This window comes from Lepisma saccharinum, chromosome 16 (genome assembly GCF_977018435.1).
Source record: "Lepisma saccharinum chromosome 16, izLepSacc3.1, whole genome shotgun sequence".
In the NCBI taxonomy this organism is placed as follows: Eukaryota; Metazoa; Arthropoda; class Insecta; order Zygentoma; family Lepismatidae; genus Lepisma; species Lepisma saccharinum.
The window spans coordinates 41,157,089-41,180,475 of record NC_139244.1 but is presented as its reverse complement, the minus strand read 5'-3'; the positions used below and the strand labels follow the sequence as shown (position 1 = coordinate 41,180,475).

The window sequence follows — 23,387 nt, the reverse complement described above, 5'->3', positions numbered from 1 at the left end:
GGAACATTTGCAGTTTCATTTTGGATCAGTAGAATATCGGTTATCAGTATCGGTTTATTTGATAGTGATATATTATTGGTTACTACAAAGCTCAGGGTCGTAGGTTTGAATCCTGTTGAACAGCCATGTCAAACTCTAATTGTAACGTCAAAATTCTCCAGGCCGCATTTCTGGAACTCCAACCCCTTGAAGTCCAAAACTAAGGAATTGACCCCTAAGGATGTATTCCAGTGATTATTCTTGCAAAATCGATATATTACACAAATTATATACAGAGTTCCCTCCCCAAGTGCCAAAAATTAGCAACCCAAGGGGGGTGAAAAATACCAGAATTCCCATCATCCCCTTTCACAAACCACCCTGCTTAGAACTAAAGGATTACATGTGTGTGTAATTGTAATGAAAAATATTTTAATTATAATTTTATTGAAGTAAAATAAGATTGAAATTTTTTTTATAGCCAGTGACACCATTTTACATGTTTTTTCAAATATAAATTTTTAAAATGAACCGTCTATGGACAAGTCTAGTATCGTTTCCCAGAGATTTGACACTTCTTTTTTTTTAAATAGAAACTGGCTACTCATTGTCTGCATTATGTTTTTATGAGCAAAAAACTCTTAATGCAGACAACAAATGTTTGTCATTCATGATTGATTCTTGGCCTATTTTATTAATCTTCATAATGGAGAACAGCTGGTCACAAATGTAAGTGCTGTCAAAAATCGCTAAATTTCAGCAACAAAATGGCCTACTCAAGGATATTACTGTGGGATATTTTTGAAAATTTTGGAACACGCAGCATCGAAACAAAAGGGAGCAGTGAACAAGACGAGTATTGTTTTAAATCAGGTTCAATCCTGACAAGTTGGAAAATGACTGAAATTCTAACTTATTGTAACATGTATAAATTATATACGAGGTGTGTTAAAAAAAAAGACCAAACTTTTGCTGTTCTTGCTTTATTGCTCATGATACACATTTTCAACCACTATCCCCCTTCAAATTACTCCCTCCCAGCACCAATACACCGTTGCCATCGTTTCTTCCAATTTTGGAATGCCTGCTGAAACGCACTTTCTTCGATGGCGCGCAGTACTCTCGTCGCATTTTCCTGAATTTCTTCGATGGTCTGAAAACACCGTCCTTTCAAAGTGGTTTTCAGTTTGGAAAAGATAAAAAAAGTCTGCAGGGGCCAAGTCCGGATAATAGGCTGCATGGGGCACAACAGAAGTGCGATTTTTTAACAGATAACTTGTGACAAGGAGCGATGTGTGAGGTGGAGCGTTATCATGCTGCAACAACCACGACTGATTCCCCCACAGTTTAGGCCTCTTCCTACGCACAGGACCTCTCAATCGTGTTAGAATTCTCTGGTAGACTTCCTTGTTTACCGTCTGACCAGGTTGTACAAATTCATGGTGCACAATGCCTTTCCAATGAAAAAACACAACCATCATCACCTTGATTTTTGACCGACTCATCCACGCTTTCTTTGGTCGAGGAGACCCTTTCCCCACTCATTACAAAGACTGCCTCTTCGTTTCCACATCGTATCCCTAAACCCATGACTCATCTCCTGTTACGATGTTCTTGAGAAAGGTTTCATCCGCATTTGCATTTGCAAGCAGTTCCTGACAGATTTGAACTCGATTCTGCTTCTGGTCATCTGTCAACAAACGTGGAACGAATTTTGCACTGAAGCGATGCATGTCGAGTTTTTCATTCAAGATTTTATGGCAGGATCCTACACTTATGCCAACTTCTTCAGCAACCTCACAGACAGTTGGAACGACGATTTTCATGAATCACAGGGCGAACAATCTCAACATTTTGGTAGTCTATTGACGTGGAAGGTCATCCAGCCCTTGTTCCTCCAACTCTTTCATTGTTGCTTTGTCACTAATCCAACAAGCTGCTTGTGCACGACCTCACTTAATCGGCTGCTACTCGACAACTAATGCATAGATCGGAACCCAGTAAAAGGCGATCTCTTACCAAGATATGCCGCTAGGTGCGCATGGTAGCCATCTGCAACCATTAGCCGGCTATTAAAAAAAGTTCAGTCTTTTTTTGAACAAACCTCGTATATGACTAACTTAGATAAAGATAGACTGTACTTTTGTAAAATTGCCTCCACTTCTTGGAAAATAACTTTCTCTGTTGTTGTCACGGAGAGGCATAGGAGCACCCAAGAATTTTCGATTGCGGAGGGGTTCAATCAAATTAAAACTATGAAGAAGAGAAGAAAAAAGTTTAGATCTTATTCTCAAGCATGAATTGAATCTTATTCTCAAGCATGAATTGAAAGTCCTAAAAAAGGGTGCAACATAATTGGTGCTGTGCCATTCTAAACAGTGATTCCTCTTATTTGAAAATGATACAAGGATAAGAAATTTTTCACTAAAATTTGTGGGGAAAAATTATTTTATTTATAACATGATGACCCAAGAGTGGTGTCTGACCCCCATACCTTTTTTCAGTGCACCCGTGAGGAGAGTAATCACGTCAAGCAGTTCCTCTGTCACATTCATCCACACAAATGATATAGATAACTGAGCTACCCCCATACTTTCATCTATTGTGAATGAAAATGCAACAAAACCACCAAATTTAGTTTTCGTTGATATCGCCTCTTAAATCGTCATTTCTCTCCACAAGTGATTGTTTTACTTTTGACTTTGTGTTGTTTTTTGATACTTAGCGCCGATTTTCTGCTACTTTTGGCTAATTGCAACAATGAGGATGAGTGATGATGTGATGAAATTGACAAAGGAACACAAATAACACCCATGCTAGTTGGGAGTCGAACATAGGACCGTTGAGCTAACCTCTCTGCGCCATGGAAGTCAGCAACTGTATTTTGTGACAAAGAAATGTTTCTGAATTAACATTATCAGGGCACAAAATTTACACTGTATTCACTATTCACTTCACAACAAAAATAGGCAATCTCAAATTTCACTTGAAATATATACATTCCTCTTCTATAGTATTTTTCTTACTCCCACAAGGCTTAGGCAGTAGTACACCTTCTGAGTGTGCCAAACAGTAAGCGACAGGGTTTCTGGAAACTGACTTTTCTTCAAGGCAAACCTTTCACAATTAAAGAACTGACTCATTGGCGACAGAAAGTATGCACATTCCTCTGGGCCTCCTCCAACCAGCAAATACTTAAGGACTAACCTGTCAATCAGTTTGCTAAACACCTCAACTTCTCCTTAATGAAATGCAAGAATGTGCCTGTTTAGAGAAAATAGGTCAATCTGGTGAAGTTCAGATGAGTTGACTGTTGAGGCTTGTTTTATGAGATAAGGAAAAGTGGAGGACAGATCATCCTGTAAGTAGGGCTAAGCCGGGCCGCGAGTTTGACATGGCTGTTGTAGAAGGCATGCATGTGTCATTGTGAACTGTTTCATCAGTTCATTCCTCATCCTCATTGGTGCAATTAACCCAAGAGGGAAATAGTAATGCATAATAACCAAAGAGGAATCCGTGCTGGTGAAGAAGATATCAATGTGTGGTGCTAATAATATCTTAACCCTTAGGTGCCAAAATTGGACAATTATGTACAAAGGTTGATTTTCTTAAAATGGCAACATATCTGGTATATACAAAATATGACTGTGACTTAACCTTGAAGTGATTATAATCCCTCGATTTAATCTGTTGCTGCATGGACGTGGTTCTAAACATCAGGCAGGCATTGTATACCGTTGAGTGCATCATCTTGTGATAGCATGCAAGAAGAGCACCCTACATCACAAATGGTGCTGGGATCTCACGGAAGCATTTTCCTTGTAGTGGTTCTTTCATTTTTGGAAACAAGTCGTAGTTAGATGGACTCATGTTTAGTAAGGGGCATGCTCTAGTACCTCCCAACCCTACTTCTCCAGCAAGTTCTTCATGTTACATGGCATGGCATTGTCATAGAGGACAATGGATAATGATTTTTGTGATTGCAGGAGATGTGATCTCTTTTGCCTAACAGCAGAGTGCAGATGATGTTCAAGTAATATGAGTTTATACTGGTCTCGTGGAGCACCGTGTGCAAGAATAACCCCTTAGTAGTCATATGACAGTATCATTATCAACTTCATATTTGCAGATCCTTGTTTGAGGTTTTTTTTTTTGGCATATCATTGCCTTTTCAATTTCTTGGATATTTTCCTTACTTTATCATGCTGGAATTAACTTCTTAATGTTGATTCATTCAAGCAATATTAATTTGAAGATAAAATTACTTTTGTCTTATTGTATGTTGCTTTACTAATACATTTCATTATACGACCAGGTATATGTAGTTAGCATAATAAAATTGATTGGTTAATGTGTAGACATGCACTGTACCTTAAATAATTATCCACATTTTCAAACCCTGGAATATTTTTTTTTTTTAAGTTACATGTCTACACATTAATATTTTATTTTATTTATAATATTACATTTTATTCCATTCTTATATGCTTTGTATAACAACTTGAGTTTTTAATTGTTTGTGCAATGCAGTTTGATTGCCTGCTACAAAAATTTAATTTTGTATTAATAATAAATCATTTTTCTTTTCTTTTTTACTGGCCTGCTTTTATATTTAAATTCTTTAGCAGTTTTCAATTTATTGTTATCACGTTCCCGTTATTAACCTCAAAGTCCTTTTTTTCAAAGTGTCTAAATCTTCTGCTTGTGATGAATGAAATAAAGTAGATTGCATGTCTTTTGTGTTTGTAGTTGCTTGCATTTTGCCCTGCCTGAACGGGGGCACATGCATAGCCCCTTTCCAGTGCCTTTGCAAGCCTCGCTACACTGGAACCAGTTGTGAATTTCGTAAGTATATTTGACCACAATATTTTCTATATTTACTGCATTACAATAAGTTATAAAATGGTCAGAATATTACAGTACAGTGTGTCCGAGAAAAAATATACCAATAAAGAATTTAAATAACAATCGTTAACGATAGAAATGTCAAATAACGTTTATTTGGAAGAGGGAAGAAAGGATTTTTTTTACCACCAGAAGGGAAAAAATCGTAACATAATTAAGCGCATGCGCGGCTTTGTTCGTGAGTAGTCTGTACAATGGCGCCGTTTACTGTTGGTCAGAAAGTTGAGTGCTGCTTTTGGTTTGCAGAATTAAGTCTCCTGTAACGGTACAAAGAAGATTCCGGCAACAATATGGACAGGAAGCACCAGAACGTCATTACATTGTTAAGTGGCATAAACAATTGCTGGAAACAGGGTCTTTGTTGAGGAAGAAAGGTAGTGGTCGGAAGTGTGTGAGCGAGGATAAAGTGGTTGCAGTTCAGGAAGCTTTCCAGAGAAGCCCGCGTAAATCTGTGAGACGTGCTAGTTCTCAACTTCAAATTCCACGTTCTACTGCGCATGATATCGTACATAAAAGGTTAAGGCTTAGAGCCTACAAGTTACAGCTTGTTCAGAAACTAAAGTGCGGTGATAAACCCGCTAGGTTTGATTATGCTAGTGAAGTGCTATCACGCATTGATGATGACAATGAATTCCTGAAACGCGTAACATTTTCAGATGAGGCTACCTTCCACATTTCCGGAAAAGTGCATAGGCATAACTGTAGAATATGGGGTGAGCAGAATCCCCATGCAGTTATTGAACATGAACGTGACAGTCCAAAGTTGAATGTGTGGTGTGGTTTGACACAAGATTCCGTAATTGGGCCCTTTTTCTTTGAGGAAGCTACAGTTACAGGTGTAAATTACCTGCAAATGTTGCAACAGTATGCTGTACCTTGTATACCTCATGGGTACATGTTTCAGCAGGATGCCCCCCCCCCCCCCCCCCAACATTATGCCCGTTGTGTTACTAACTTCCTTAATAACAATTTCGCTGGTAATTCGATTGAGAGGGGTGGACCCATTAAATGGCCACCATGGTCACCAGACTTGACTCCTTTGGACTTTTTCCTTTGGGGTTATGTGAAGACTATGGTTTACCAAACACCTGTGCAAGACCTCAATGATCTCCGTGAAAGAATTATCGATGCATGTGGCTCCGTCACTCATCAAATGTTGAAGAACACTTGGATGGAGGTTGAGTACCGCCTTGATGTTTATCGCGCCACCAAAGGAGCACACATTGAGATCTACTAAGGTGAAATTTTTTTCTTGTTCTTTGGTTAAAAAAAATTCTATGATTTTCTCTTCCAAATAAACGTTATTTGACATTTCTGTCGTTAACGATTGTTGAGTTATTTAAATTCTTTATTGGTATATTTTTTCTCGGACACACTGTATTTGTCATTCTACCTTTCTTCAATTTCATTTACTTATAACAAATCATTCCAAATACAGCAAAATAACAAATCCAAAATTCTTGACTTTTTCATGACTCTTTCTTACTTTTTCTTGACCAAATAATCCCCCTCCCCATTTTCCTTCACATTTATTTAATTGCCCCCCTACTAAGGTACAGTTGGAAATTAAGAAAATTGATATTTTCATTTCAATGAAAAACCCCTACCACAAGGTCGGTTAAAATTAAAACTGAAGCTGTAGTTTAACAAGAGATTTGGATGTAAAATTTAATGCTTCAGACTACTTCATCTTAGATGGAAAATTACCACATTATTTTAATATTTTCACAAAACTCCATGCATACAAGAATGTAATTCTTAAGAAACAAAACGAAAAAATCTTAACCACAACTCAATACAATTTTAGATTTCTAAATATTCAATTTTATACAAGTACAGGTATGTAACAATATAAATTCACTATACTGTTTTTTTTTTTAAAAAAAAGCATAAATTCTTGACCACAACCATGATTTATTGACTTTTTCTTGACCTACTTGTCGATTTCTTGACTGCTGGACACCCTGATTAAGCCATTTGACATGGGACTGAAATAACAAGGCAAAATCGCAATAACATAAATTGAATTTACACATAGAACCATGACTTACAAATCATTTGGTTTGATGATCATTCTATTGACTCTGTAAACTCTCAAACATGGAACGTTTGATGAAGGATAACTTTGTCTTTGGTTAAGTGAAAAGATGAGTGTTTGGGATATTACACAAAGCCAATCAGAATTGAATTGCTTTGAGAAGATGCTTGCATCTTATGTTAGGTTATTATTTTATGTAGGAATATATGAGCTGCAAGTTTCTCTCAACAGCATGGACGTTTATCATTTTCATAATGTAATTTTGTAAATGCCTTACCGATGAAATTTAGTGACAAATTATGACAGAAGAAATTTATAATGAAATACAGAGTCCAACTAGATTTGAGGGAATGTTCACATGGTACACTGGCTCTTGTACTAGATATTCTGTGTGGGTGCTGCTACATGTTTACAGCCTTAGATGCAACTGCAGTACAGCTGAACAAAGGTAAGTGTGCCCCTGGCCAAGTTGAGAACTAAAGTGCAGTCATTTGTTTTCTCCTCTTGCTTCCCCTTCTCTCATGCCTTTTTGAGTGCTGCAGGAACAATGCCAGCAGCTGAATGCATCCCCAATGCTCCCTTGCCTTGCTTACAGTTGAAAATTTGACTGCACCACAGGGGCATCCTTACCTTGGTCAAACTGTAGCTGCATTTAAAAGTTGTTTAATGGATAATTCTACAATAGAAACTTACACAGACATGTAATTTCTGAAAATTGTGGGGAATACACCCAGACATTCCCTTGGCATACTATTGGCACGTAATGTAAAAAATTCAGGTTCGATCTCTGGTTGAGCCACAATTTTAACATAACTCACTATCCTCTGGATGCTATGAGCTATTTCATGTAAGGTGTATTTCTAAACTTTCATTTTTATGATCATTTTTACTGAAGTAAATTTTTGTTTGGGCTTCCAGCAATCTGTGAGCCAAGGTGCCGAAATGGAGGCTCCTGCGTAGCTCCAAACACATGCCAATGCCTTCCAGGGTTCTCCCCTCCTTTCTGTGAAGAGGGGTGAGTATTGTAGTACAATCACTAAGATTAGTCTAATTCTCAACAATTTAACCCATTAGCGTTCTTATTTTTTCTACTCTCAAATGGACCAATTTGTTTTTCTTTTTAAAATATATATATAAAAAAAATCAGAGTACACATTATGAACACATTTGCTGTTAACTACTTAAAATACATACAAGGCTTGCTTATTTAATTCCTGAAAAGGGTGTTTGAAAAATTGTAGCAAGGACCTACTTGTTAATTGATAGTATCACCCTTCTGATGCAGTACACAACATCCAACATCATTGCTACTCTTTTGGAAGTAACGGTCCAAGAGTTCGCTGCGACTTCATTATTGAAGGGCGAGGGGGTGAAACTTTGTTCAGTTGTAGTTACATGTTTGTACTATGAGATGGGATTGTCATTTTCAATTAGGGACCGAGTAGGATATACCTGACTTTTACAATGGGGGGTGCTTTTGCGACTTTTGGCTAATTGCAAAGATGAGGATGAGTGATATGACAAAATTGATGAAGAGACACTCACAAAGAACTCCTCATGCCAAAGCTGGGATTCAAACCTAATGACAGACCCAGATTTCAGTGCAGATCTTAACTTTGAAAAAATAAAAAAATCCAATAAATGGTTCTTAAAAAACCCTAAAAATAACTATTGTTTTATTTGGGTAAGTCATAAAATCATATGTACATTAATTTTAAAAAACTGACTGACATATCATTGGTTTTGGAGATATGACTTGTTAAATGCCATCATGGTGCTGGTCCACATAATTGACCAGTGGTCCTCAAGAGGTTAAATATACATCAAAACTGCATTTTGTATGGTAGTAGTTTCCCTTCTATATATAATTTCTCCATGAAACTAATGTCTTCTTTCTTGGCTTCAAGATATTTTCACATTCAAAGCATGCTTGCATGACATTTTATTGTATATAAACAACAATAAACTGCAAATTATCATGCTTTAACCTTTTGGATCCCAAGCATCTCGATCGAGATACCTAAAAGTAAGCCTCACGGTCCCAAGCGTCTCGATCGAGATGCTGTGTCAAGGTCGTAGTTTTTACGTTATAACTTTTCTATTTTTGGCTAGAATTTCGATTTTTCTTTTATATTGTTCCTAACACATGTATTTAACAGAAATGTTTCTTGCACCTTTTTTTTTTTCTTCATGAAAATGGAGGTGAAAAGGCAGGAAAAGGGACTTCTCTTTTGCATCTCTTTTCAAGGGAAAAGATAAATTTCAAACATTTCAACAATTTTTTAAAATAATTCTTGGGGGTTTTCTCCCTTCCCCCTCCATGTATACACCAAATTTGCATAAATTTTGCATTTTTTGGGGGGTGGGGGAAACACCATTTTGTTTAAGAAAAGTATTTTTGAGTGGATTTCCCCCCTTTCCCCCTCCATATGTACGCCGAATGTGCATAAATTATATATCGTCTGAATCTGTGATTCATTCTGCGTACAACGGTATATCTTTTATATCTCTAGGGCATTTAGTTTCTGAGCTATAGTCATTTCAAGGTACCCCTGAATTTTTAAGCTTGAATCAGTGGCGTGCCTACCATTCCTTTTGGGTTTACAATTCAAGTTACATTGGTCATACGACAATGATGCAAATATTTTTCTGTTTCTAAAGCCCCTATCACACGGAACTGGATTTCTAGTTAGTTGGCGATGAACTAACTTTCTGGGTAGTAATCATGGCCTCCTGGCTGACTGCTTGACTGGTTTTGAGGAATAGGACATGTTCTAATTGCTACTAACTTCTTCGACTAGATTCTGTGGAACAGCCAATCAGAGCAAAGTTTGGCCATGTGAAGATATTCTGTGAGTTTGTAAAGTAGCCTTTTTTTGTCTGTGGCTTCCGAGTGCATACAACACGAAAGGCAAGTTTACAATTGAAAAAGCTAAAATATTCTTCCATACGTGTATAGTAAACGTTGTAAAGTACGTATTTTATCAGCGCCGTTCTTCTCTACCTAAAACCCTTTAATGCGATGCGATATTCCTCTCGGTTGGATAGTTATCGTATTTTAAAAGTGTGAAGTGATACGTTGTTTACATCTCGAGCGGCCGCCATTATGGAAACGAAAGACTATCGACAAGTACGGTATAACAAGTACCATGTGAGGCGAAAACTAGCAAATGGGTAGTCAGTCCAGCGTCAACTAGAGCATTCCTACTAGAAATCTAGTTCCGTGTGATAGGGGCTTTACATGCCAGCGATAATTTCTATGTGCATTCTCAACTTTTAATATCCACTTTTTTCGGGGGGGAGGCGGGGGGCGAAACCCTATTTCTTAAAAAAAAAAGTCTTTTCAGGAGATTTCCCTCCTTTCCCCCTCCATATATACGCCGAATGTGCATAAATTATATATCATCTGATGTGATTCATTCTGCGTACAACGGTATATAGTTCATATCTCCAGGGCAAATAGTCTCTGAGCTAAAGTCATTTCAAGGTACAGCTGCATTTTGAAGCTTCAATCAGTGGCGTGCCGACAATTCCTTTTGGGGGTACAACTCAAGTTACATTGGTCATACGACAATGATGCAAATATTTTTCTGTTTCTTACATGCCAGCGATAATTTCTATGTGCATTTTCAACTTTTCATATCCCTTTTTTCGGGGGGAGGCGGGGGGCGAAACCCTATTTCTTAAAAAAAAATAGTATTTTCAGGAGATTTCCCTCCTTTCCCCCTCCATATATACGCCGAATGTGCATAAATTATATATCGTCTGATGTGATTCATTCTGCGTACAACGGTATATAGTTCATATCTCCAGGGCAAATAGTCTCTGAGCTAAAGTCATTTCAAGGTACAGCTGCATTTTGAAGCTTCAATCAGTGGCGTGCCGACAATTCCTTTTGGGGGTACAACTCAAGTTACATTGGTCATACGACAATGATGCAAATATTTTTCTGTTTCTTACATGCCAGCGATAATTTCTATGTGCATTTTCAACTTTTAATATCCCTTTTTTCGGGGGGGAGGCGGGGGGCGAAACCCTATTTCTTAAAAAAAAAAGTATTTTCAGGAGATTTCCCTCCTTTCCCCCTCCATATATACGCCGAATGTGCATAAATTATATATCGTCTGATGTGATTCATTCTGCGTACAACGGTATATAGTTCATATCTCCAGGGCAAATAGTCTCTGAGCTAAAGTCATTTCAAGGTACAGCTGCATTTTGAAGCTTCAATCAGTGGCGTGCCTACCATTCCTTTTGGGAGTACAACTCAAGTTACATTGGTCATACGACAATGATGCAAATATTTTTCTGTTTCTTACATGCCAGCGATAATTTCTATGTGCATTTTGAACTTTTAATATCCCTTTTTTCGGGGGGGAGGCGGGGGGCGAAACCCTATTTCTTAAAAAAAAATATTTTCAGGAGATTTCCCTCCTTCCCCCTCCATATATACGCCGAATGTGCATAAATTATATATCGTCTGATGCGATTCATTCTGCGTACAACGGTATATAGTTCATATCTCCAGGGCAAATAGTCTCTGAGCTATAGTCATTTCAAGGTACAGCTGCATTTTGAAGCTTCAATCAGTGGCGTGCCTACCATTCCTTTTGGGGGTACAACTCAAGTTACATTGGTCATACGACAATGATGCAAATATTTTTCTGTTTCTTACATGCCAGCGATAATTTCTATGTGCATTTTGAACTTTGAATATCCCTTTTTTCGGGGGGGAGGCGGGGGGCGAAACCCTATTTCTTAAAAAAAAAAAAAAGTATTTTCAGGAATTTCCCTCCTTTCCCCCTCCATATATACGCCGAATGTGCATAAATTATATATCGTCTGATGTGATTCATTCTGCGTACAACGGTATATAGTTCATATCTCCAGGGCAAATAGTCTCTGAGCTAAAGTCATTTCAAGGTACAGCTGCATTTTGAAGCTTCAATCAGTGGCGTGCCGACAATTCCTTTTGGGGGTACAACTCAAGTTACATTGGTCATACGACAATGATGCAAATATTTTTCTGTTTCTTACATGCCAGCGATAATTTCTATGTGCATTTTCAACTTTTAATATCCCTTTTTTCGGGGGGGAGGCGGGGGGCGAAACCCTATTTCTTAAAAAAAAAAGTATTTTCAGGAGATTTCCCTCCTTTCCCCCTCCATATATACGCCGAATGTGCATAAATTATATATCGTCTGATGCGATTCATTCTGCGTACAACGGTATATAGTTCATATCTCCAGGGCAAATAGTCTCTGAGCTATAGTCATTTCAAGGTACCGCTGCATTTTGAAGCTTCAATCAGTGGCGTGCCTACCATTTCTTTTGGGGGTACAACTCAAGTTACATTGGTCATACGACAATGATGCAAATATTTTTCTGTTTCTTACATGCCAGCGATAATTTCTATGTGCATTTTCAACTTTTAATATCCCTTTTTCGGGGGGGGGGGCGAAACCCCATTTCTTAAAAAAAAAAAGAATTTTCAGGGTATTTCCCCCCTTTCCCCCTCCATATATACGCCGAATGTGCATAAATTATATATCGTCTGATGTGATTCATTCTGCGTACAACGGTATATAGTTCATATCTCCAGGGCAAATAGTCTCTGAGCTAAAGTCATTTCAAGGTACAGCTGCATTTTGAAGTTTCAATCAGTGGCGTGCTGAAAATTCCTTTTGGGGGTACAACTCAAGTTACATTGGTCATACGACAATGATGCAAATATTTTTCTGTTTCTTACATGCCAGCGATAATTTCTATGTGCATTTTGAACTTTTAATATCCCTTTTTTCGGGGGGGCGGCGGGGGGCGAAACCCCATTTCTTAAAAAAAAGTATTTTCAGGGGATTTCCCCCTCCATATATACGCCGAATGTGCATAAATTATATATCGTCTGATGTGATTCATTCTGCGTACAACGGTATATAGTTCATATCTCCAGGGCAAATAGTCTCTGAGCTAAAGTCATTTCAAGGTACAGCTGCATTTTGAAGCTTCAATCAGTGGCGTGCCGACAATTCCTTTTGGGGGTACAACTCAAGTTACATTGGTCATACGACAATGATGCAAATATTTTTCTGTTTCTTACATGCCAGCGATAATTTCTATGTGCATTTTCAACTTTTAATATCCCTTTTTTCGGGGGGGAGGCGGGGGGCGAAACCCTATTTCTTAAAAAAAAAAAGTATTTTCAGGAGATTTCCCTCCTTTCCCCCTCCATATATACGCCGAATGTGCATAAATTATATATCGTCTGATGTGATTCATTCTGCGTACAACGGTATATAGTTCATATCTCCAGGGCAAATAGTCTCTGAGCTATAGTCATTTCAAGGTACCGCTGCATTTTGAAGCTTCAATCAGTGGCTTGCCTACCATTTCTTTTGGGGGTACAACTCAAGTTACATTGGTCATACGACAATGATGCAAATATTTTTCTGTTTCTTACATGCCAGCGATAATTTCTATGTGCATTTTGAACTTTTAATATCCCTTTTTCGGGGGGGAGGCGGGGGGCGAAACCCTATTTCTTAAAAAAAAAAGTATTTTGAGGAGATTTCCCTCCTTTCCCCCTCCATATATACGCCGAATGTGCATAAATTATATATCGTCTGATGTGATTCATTCTGCGTACAACGGTATATAGTTCATATCTCCAGGGCAAATAGTCTCTGAGCTAAAGTCATTTCAAGGTACAGCTGCATTTTGAAGCTTCAATCAGTGGCGTGCCGACAATTCCTTTTGGGGGTACAACTCAAGTTACATTGGTCATACGACAATGATGCAAATATTTTTCTGTTTCTTACATGCCAGCGATAATTTCTATGTGCATTTTCAACTTTTCATATCCCTTTTTTCGGGGGGGAGGCGGGGGGTGAAACCCTATTTCTTAAAAAAAAAGTATTTTCAGGAGATTTCCCTCCTTTCCCCCTCCATATATACGCCGAATGTGCATAAATTATATATCGTCTGATGTGATTCATTCTGCGTACAACGGTATATAGTTCATATCTCCAGGGCAAATAGTCTCTGAACTAAAGTCATTTCAAGGTACAGCTGTATTTTGAAGCTTCAATCAGTGGCGTGCCGACAATTCCTTTTGGGGGTACAACTCAAGTTACATTGGTCATACGACAATGATGCAAATATTTTTCTGTTTCTTACATGCCAGCGATAATTTCTATGTGCATTTTGAACTTTTAATATTCCTTTTTTCGGGGGGGGAGGCGGGGGGCGAAACCCTATTTCTTAAAAAAAAAAAGTATTTTCAGGAGATTTCCCTCCTTTCCCCCTCCATATATACGCCGAATGTGCATAAATTATATATCGTCTGATGTGATTCATTCTGCGTACAACGGTATATAGTTCATATCTCCAGGGCAAATAGTCTCTGAGCTAAAGTCATTTCAAGGTACAGCTGCATTTTGAAGCTTCAATCAGTGGCGTGCCGACAATTCCTTTTGGGGGTACAACTCAAGTTACATTGGTCATACGACAATGATGCAAATATTTTTCTGTTTCTTACATGCCAGCGATAATTTCTATGTGCATTTTGAACTTTTAATATCCCTTTTTTCGGGGGGGAGGCGGGGGGCGAAACCCTATTTCTTTAAAAAGAAGTATTTTCAGGAGATTTCCCTCCTTTCCCCCTCCATATATACGCCGAATGTGCATAAATTATATATCGTCTGATGCGATTCATTCTGCGTACAACGGTATATAGTTCATATCTCCAGGGCAAATAGTCTCTGAGCTATAGTCATTTCAAGGTACCGCTGCATTTTGAAGCTTCAATCAGTGGCGTGCCTACCATTTCTTTTGGGGTTACAACTCAACTTACATTGGTCATACGACAATGATGCAAATATTTTTCTGTTTCTTACATGCCAGCGATAATTTCTATGTGCATTTTCAACTTTTAATATCCCTTTTTCGGGGGGGGGGGCGAAACCCCATTTCTTAAAAAAAAAAGAATTTTCAGGGTATTTCCCCCCTTTCCCCCTCCATATATACGCCGAATGTGCATAAATTATATATCGTCTGATGTGATTCATTCTGCGTACAACGGTATATAGTTCATATCTCCAGGGCAAATAGTCTCTGAGCTAAAGTCATTTCAAGGTACAGCTGCATTTTGAAGTTTCAATCAGTGGCGTGCCTACCATTCCTTTTGGGAGTACAACTCAAGTTACATTGGTCATACGACAATGATGCAAATATTTTTCTGTTTCTTACATGCCAGCGATAATTTCTATGTGCATTTTGAACTTTTAATATCCCTTTTTTCGGGGGGGGCGGCGGGGGGCGAAACTCCATTTCTTAAAAAAAAGTATTTTCAGGGGATTTCCCCCTCCATATATACGCCGAATGTGCATAAATTATATATCGTCTGATGTGATTCATTCTGCGTACAACGGTATATAGTTCATATCTCCAGGGCAAATAGTCTCTGAGCTAAAGTCATTTCAAGGTACAGCTGCATTTTGAAGCTTCAATCAGTGGCGTGCCGACAATTCCTTTTGGAGGTACAACTCAAGTTACATTGGTCATACGACAATGATGCAAATATTTTTCTGTTTCTTACATGCCAGCGATAATTTCTATGTGCATTTTGAACTTTTAATATCCCTTTTTTCGGGGGGATGCGAAACCCCATTTCTTAAAAAAAAAAAGAATTTTCAGGGTATTTCCCCCCTTTCCCCCTCCATATATACGCCGAATGTGCATAAATTATATATCGTCTGATGTGATTCATTCTGCGTACAACGGCATATAGTTCATATCTCCAGGGCAAATAGTCTCTGAGCTAAAGTCATTTCAAGGTACAGCTCAAGGTACAGCTGCATTTTGAAGTTTCAATCAGTGGCGTGCTGACAATTCCTTTTGGGGGTACAACTCAAGTTACATTGGTCATACGACAATGATGCAAATATTTTTCTGTTTCTTACATGCCAGCGATAATTTCTATGTGCATTTTCAACTTTTCATATCCCTTTTTTCGGGGGAGCGGCTGGGGGCGAAACCCTATTTCTTAAAAAAAAAAAGTTTTTTCAGGGGATTTCCCCTTTCCCCCTTCATATATACGCCAAATGTGCATAAATTATATATCGTCTGATGTGATTCATTCTGCGTACAACGGTATATAGTTCATATCTCCAGGGCAAATAGTCTCTGAGCTAAAGTCATTTCAAGGTACAGCTGCATTTTGAAGCTTCAATCAGTGGCGTGCCGACAATTCCTTTTGGGGGTACAACTCAAGTTACATTGGTCATACGACAATGATGCAAATATTTTTCTGTTTCTTACATGCGAGCGATAATTTCTATGTGCATTTTAAACTTTTCATATCCTTTTTTTCGGGGGGGGCAAAACTCCATTTTTTTAAAAAAAAAAGTATTTTCAGGGGATTTCCCCCTCCATATATAAGCCGAATGTGCATAAATTATATATCGTCTGAATCTGTGATTCATTCTGCGTACAACGGTATATAGTTCATATCTCCAGGGCAAATAATCTCTGAGCTAAAGTCATTTCAAGGTACAGCTGCATTTTGAAGTTTCAATCAGTGGCATGCCGACCATTCCTTTTGAGGGTACAACTCAAGTTACATTGGTCATACGACAATGATGCAAATATTTTTCTGTTTCTTACATGCCAGCGATAATTTCTATGTGCATTTTGAACTTTTCATATCCTTTTTTTCAGAGGGGCGAAACCCCATTTTAAAAAAAAAAAGTATTTTCAGGGGATTTCCCCCTCCATATATACGCCGAATTTGCATAAATTTCATATAGTCTGAATCTCTGGTTCATTCCACGTACAACGGTATATCACTCATCTCTCTAGGGCAATTAGTCTCCGATCTACACTCATTTAATTGAAACTCTGCATTTTGCTCAAAATCGGCTCGGGACAGTGAAGCTTACTTGTGAAAATGACCTTGGGAATCAAAAGGTTAATGACATTTGTTCATCAGATGAGAAATTTACTAGAGTTGATTTTTTGCTCATTTTAAGTGTACATGTAAAACTTAACATAAGTCATTGCTAATAGGTTGATAGCGTAGAAGCAAAATTACACGTGAGTTTGTGATGCGATGGGTAACGCATCTGCTATTGGTTGTCCAGCGAAAAGAATAGACTGTTGGGTATATGAGAACAGCGTTGCCGCTTGCCGAAGGGGCGAGTAACGGACCTGCTGGCAGCGAAAGTACAAAACCAAACAAACGTGCATGGCGCTTGAATCATGGGTACGTACAAATTGAAGAAATAAGTTCACGGTTAGCTATTATTAAAAACAAGAAACAAATTCACAAAATTACATAAAACTGAAAGAATAATTCTTAATGAACTTACTTTCTCTCACATGTCACTCCAGAGGGTTAATTCCTTCCATTGCAGAATAATTTTCTTCTATCAGATCATCTCTCTTGCTGGAATCTTTACCCAAGTGGATTATTATCTGATCAACGTCATCCTGCAATTCATCTGCATTCCACATTTCCTTCTCTATGTCCATGACATGTTTTACGTAATTTTGCCACTTTTTAACTGTTACTGTCTTAAATGATTCAGTAATTAAATTTTCAATATCTTAAGTTTTGAATGTAGTGTTGTTACACCGCACATAATGTTTAACCTGTGACCACACAAGTTCAATCGGGTTCAGTTCGCAATGATATGGGGGCAAAAGAAGCACCGCATGCCCCATCTGATCGATCTTATACTTATCGTACTTAATTTTATGAATATTTGTAAGTTCCAGAAGATCTCTCCGTAACAGTGGCGTACGCAAGGGGGGGTTACGGGGTTTAAACCCCCCCCCTTGAGCTTGTGAAATATTATGAAAAATGCTGTGGAAAAAATTTTAAATGGCCAATTTACCACAGTCAAAGATCTGGGACAATACTATTACTATTACTACATATACTACTACTACTACCACTAATAATAATAATAATTTGAATTATTATTTCCATGTAGCATGGAGAAAAGCACAGTATTCCAAGCACACGAGTCTTTCAGAGTGATGCCTTGAAAATAAGCACAAGTTCTTGAAAGTGAAATATGAGGGTAACTATGATTTAAAAGAGAAATAAAATGTTTTGTATTTCAGTTGCAACAATGTTCAATACTCTGGCGTACGCAGTTTTTTTTGGGGGGGAAGTGCCGGAATAGTAAATGTGGATAACACATGGCTTCGTTTTGGAGGGCAGGATGCATAATAATATATTTCGTATTTTTGGAGCTTTCAGTCTATTAAAATTGTATTCAAAGACAAAAATAGTAATCGGGATTCACTTTAAAAGAGATTTCGTATTTACACATTTTGATTTTTTAAAGTTCTTAACGGATTTTTATTTGAAAATTCTGATTTTCTCAAAATTTTGGTAGGGGCTGTAGCATCATCGGTAAAGGCATTCATATTTCGTTTTTGACAAAAAGAAAACGAAATTTGAAATAACACATTGCAATGTTAATTTTTAAGGTTTCTGAAAGGTGGGAGGTGCATTTTCCTACTCTGTTTTATCACGAAATGATGCGAAATGAAATGCAAAATGCGAAATAGACTCTTAAACACGAAATTTACCGTTTATATACCGACGCGACACTTTCTGAAGTCTGAAGTATCCTGTGTGTTATGCAATTCACGAAAAAATTGATTAATTTTGCTGTAAATATTTGAAAAGCAAAAATGGACTCCTCTATACAGGAATAAACGTAATATTCTGGTAATGACTTAATGTGCTATTAGAAGGGATATGTTTATTTTGTGTAATAGTGCAGTTTTTAAATCAAATTGGGATTATATTCACATTTTTAAAACCAAAATGTAATTTTATATACCGCTTTTTCACCGCTATAACAGCGAAATTTCATTTTATTTACAGCTTTTGAACCCGAAATTGACTCTGTTTTTATACTGAAATTTTGCTTCTTTATTTACCAAAAGTATGTGCCTCTAACCATCGGCCATGCCTCTACGTACGCCAGTGTTCAACGAACATGTATTTTTTTGTGTGAACAATGAGAATTAACTAAAGAAAGTTCTTGGTTCGTTGTTAGAGGCTAATGTATAGACAAAGGCTAGGCGGACAAGAATACAGTCACCAGTCTGCCTTCCCATTGTATTATTTACCGCAGCACGTTTGAATGTCTCTTTTTAAAATGTCTCACCTTGTTGACTAGACAATTATTCAAACGACAATAAGCTTAGCTATTGGAAAATGTTTTGTTGGTAAGAGCAGTGAGACAATCCAGATGTGAATTATCGGGGGCATTTATGCGGGGAAGAAGCCGGAAAAATTCCAACCAATTTCGGGAATCGAATCCGGATCTCCTCCGTGATTGTCAGATGCTCTACCGACCAGACCACCGCAGATCCTTGGATGAGTTCCATACTTTAATTATTTCAATTTATTTTAATATATTTTCTTGTTTTATGGATTTTCTTCACCCTTAAAATGTCTCACCTCGTTGACCAGACAAAAAACAAAAACAAAAAAATGCTCCCAGGATTTGATAAAAATTGAATGATTAGAAAGTAATTTATTTCTATTGTTTTCATAAATGGTATATTTATGTAGATCTCTACTACATAATAGCAGTAGTGGTATTAATAGTAGTATTAGTAGTAATTCAGCTAATTAATTAATTATAAGTATTATTAATTAATTGTGATTATTATTATTTAATTAAAGTATAATAAATCAAAGGTAATGTGAATTTGGAGAAAGTTTTAGAAATAACCCCCCCTTGACGAAATCCTGCGTACGCTACTGCTCCGTAATATGTCGTCGTCGTCATAACGAATGCCACGAGACTAACCATTCTCTTAAATCATTCTTCCACGGGGTTGTCGGCATTGGCTCTTGCTTGCGGCTATGATAAGAGGCATTGTCAACAACAATAACAGATCCCAGAAGAAGATTGGCAAGCAACTGTTCCCGAAAATACATCTCTTACGTTTCTCCATCCATTTCATCATGGGCATCTGCTGTATTATTTTTGCACTGAAACACAAGTTGGGCATTTTACAGAAAACCGCGTTCATTACCAGCATGCACTAAAAGCGTATCGCGCTCCAGTGGAAAGACCTGCCAGAAACGCTTGTTTTGCAGTTGTAATTGTCTTGTCTTTACATTCATAATTGACTGAGGTTCTGGTGTTCACCCAGGGTTCATCAGTGTAAACAATATTTCTATTTTCATGCCTAAACTTCCTGAATTCTCTTAAATATTTATGGCGAAGAGAAATTAAATCTTCTCTTTCCATTAGCATGGATTTGTTGCCCCTTTTCTCATACGTAAAGCAAAGTTCTTTGAGAAAGACATGAAACATTGATCTTTTAAAATTCAGTAATGTGGAGTCAGAATTAACAGCAGCAAGAACAGAATTAAGTGGTTTTTTTTTTGGTTTTTTTTAAGAGTTCGTCAACTTTAGGTCACACAGCACTTCTGACAAAATTATATTTTACATTTCTACTTGTAATTGGCGTTCTTTTCCTGGGCTGTTTCTCACCTGGTGAATCAAGATCAAGAGGACCTGAGAAACTTCACTCTGAACACAGTAGCTCGTGAAACTCCAGTTACTTTCACTGTCTCACCATCTTACATTGCGATCCGGGTTTTTCGGTTTTAAATAAACAAAAATATTAATTACTATTTGCCTTTCTTTACTTTTGAGAACCTCTCACCTTCTCTTCTTTACACTACTTTCGCTCATATTTCAGTATTAAAACAAATGGTTTTTTTACAGCACAGCACAACACAACGCACAGATCCACCACAGTCAATGCTCATTGAAACAAACGGTCAGTCACCCTCTCCTTCCGAGAAATTTTGTCTACCGCGGTACTGACTGAGGGGGTGGGGTGGAAAGCAGTCTACAGTGCTGGGTCATTCCCCTCTGTGCACGTGCCCCTGCACAAATCAAATTAAAAACACGCGCTGCTAGAAGGAAATTTTACTGGTCTGAAAGCTTAACCAGTTCCAGAATAGCGTTTTACATTCGAAACAAGTGTGTTCACATTTGCACTCAGTAGTGAAAACAAAATTTAAGAAGAGGGAGGAGGTAGGGAAAGTAAAAAAAAAAAGCCCATTTGCAGCAACAGTCTATTCTTTTCGCTGGACAACCAATTGCAATTTATAAGTAACATTTATGTATAAACTTAAATAAACTTAAATGAAGATGAAAATAAAAAGTATGTACTGGAAATTAAAGATTAATAGAAGAGTAGTCTGTCTTCTATTTCACATATACTCCTACTTTTATAGTGATCAACCTTTGCATCTAAGATAGAATTTTTTTCTTACCATGTGATAGGTCAAATTATATACCTTTTATAAAATTTAGATTTTTAGAGTTGATTTCAAGATTTCACATCACACCCTACATTCTGTTGAAAGTTTATTTTTGGATGTGTTGTTACATTTTTTAAATATTTTTTGTTTACAGGGAAGAAGCATTCTGATGTGCAACTGTCATATTGACTGAAGAAAATGTTTGTTCTTTAGCAGTGCACTCTACTTTATTTTGAATTACTATAACTTGTACAATAGATATAACGAACATTTGTAAATAAAAAATTAATCGAGAAATTTGTAGATTTGATTGATATGTTGTTCTTCCTCAAACTCAAATTCATTCTGCGTACAACGGTATATAGTTCATATCTCCAGGGCAAATAGTCTCTGAGCTATAGTCATTTCAAGGTACCGCTGCATTTTGAAGCTTCAATCAGTGGCGTGCCTACCATTTCTTTTGGGGGTACAACTCAAGTTACATTGGTCATACGACAATGATGCAAATATTTTTCTGTTTCTTACATGCCAGCGATAATTTCTATGTGCATTTTGAACTTTTAATATCCCTTTTTTCGGGGGGGAGGCGGGGGGCGAAACCCTATTTCTTAAAAAAAAAAAGTATTTTCAGGAGATTTCCCTCCTTTCCCCCTCCATATATACGCCGAATGTGCATAAATTATATATCGTCTGATGTGATTCATTCTGCGTACAACGGTATATAGTTCATATCTCCAGGGCAAATAGTCTCTGAGCTATAGTCATTTCAAGGTACCGCTGCATTTTGAAGCTTCAATCAGTGGCGTGCCTACCATTTCTTTTGGGGGTACAACTCAAGTTACATTGGTCATACGACAATGATGCAAATATTTTTCTGTTTCTTACATGCCAGCGATAATTTCTATGTGCATTTTGAACTTTTAATATCCCTTTTTTCGGGGGGGGGGGGGGCGAAACACCATTTCTTAAAAAAAAAAAAAAGAATTTTCAGGGTATTTCCCCCCTTTCCCCCTCCATATATACGCCGAATGTGCATAAATTATATATCATCTGATGTGATTCATTCTGCGTACAACGGTATATAGTTCATATCTCCAGGGCAAATAGTCTCTGAGCTAAAGTCATTTCAAGGTACAGCTGCATTTTGAAGTTTCAATCAGTGGCGTGCTGACAATTCCTTTTGGGGGTACAACTCAAGTTACATTGGTCATACGACAATGATGCAAATATTTTTCTGTTTCTTACATGCCAGCGATAATTTCTATGTGCATTTTAAACTTTTCATATCCCTTTTTTCGGGGGAGCGGCGGGGGGCGAAACCCTATTTCTTAAAAAAAAAAGTATTTTCAGGGGATTTCCCCTTTCCCCCTTCATATATACACCAAATGTGCATAAATTATATATCGTCTGATGTGATTCATTCTGCGTACAACGGTATATAGTTCATATCTCCAGGGCAAATAGTCTCTGAGCTAAAGTCATTTCAAGGTACAGCTGCATTTTGAAGCTTCAATCAGTGGCGTGCCGACAATTCCTTTTGGGGGTACAACTCAAGTTACATTGGTCATACGACAATGATGCAAATATTTTTCTGTTTCTTACATGCGAGCGATAATTTCTATGTGCATTTTAAACTTTTCATATCCTTTTTTTCGGGGGGGGCAAAACTCCATTTTTTAAAAAAAAAGTATTTTCAGGGGATTTCCCCCTCTATATATAAGCCGAATGTGCATAACTTATATATCGTCTGAATCTGAGATTCATTCTGCGTACAACGGTATATAGTTCATATCTCCAGGGCAAATAATCTCTGAGCTAAAGTCATTTCAAGGTACAGCTGCATTTTGAAGCTTCAATCAGTGGCATGCCGACCATTCCTTTTGAGGGTACAACTCAAGTTACATTGGTCATACGACAATGATGCAAATATTTTTCTGTTTCTTACATGCCAGCGATAATTTCTATGTGCATTTTGAACTTTTCATATCCTTTTTTTCAGGGGGGCGAAACCCCATTTTAAAAAAAAAAGTATTTTCAGGGGATTTCCCCCTCCATATATACGCCGAATTTGCATAAATTTCATATAGTCTGAATCTCTGGTTCATTCCACGTACAACGGTATATCACTCATCTCTCTAGGGCAATTAGTCTCCG

General features: G+C 37.6%; 1 protein-coding gene across 2 annotated transcripts in view; it reads left to right on the top strand.

Annotated features, from left to right (window-relative positions):
* The window catches only part of LOC146000424 (sushi, von Willebrand factor type A, EGF and pentraxin domain-containing protein 1-like), a 194,569-nt gene extending 173,014 nt beyond the window's left edge, over positions 1 to 21,555 (top strand). Inside the window, exons 41-43 of one of the 2 annotated variants that reach the window (XM_083138036.1) lie at positions 4,729 to 4,824; positions 7,841 to 7,937; positions 21,388 to 21,555. In XM_083138036.1, coding sequence (XP_082994162.1) covers positions 4,729 to 4,824; positions 7,841 to 7,937; positions 21,388 to 21,403 — 209 coding nt within the window. In that variant the 3' untranslated portion in view covers positions 21,404 to 21,555. The remainder of the gene's footprint in view (positions 1 to 4,728; positions 4,825 to 7,840; positions 7,938 to 21,387) is intronic. The other variant, XM_083138037.1, reaches the window with a different exon arrangement.
* The last annotated feature ends 1,832 nt before the right edge of the window (positions 21,556 to 23,387 follow it).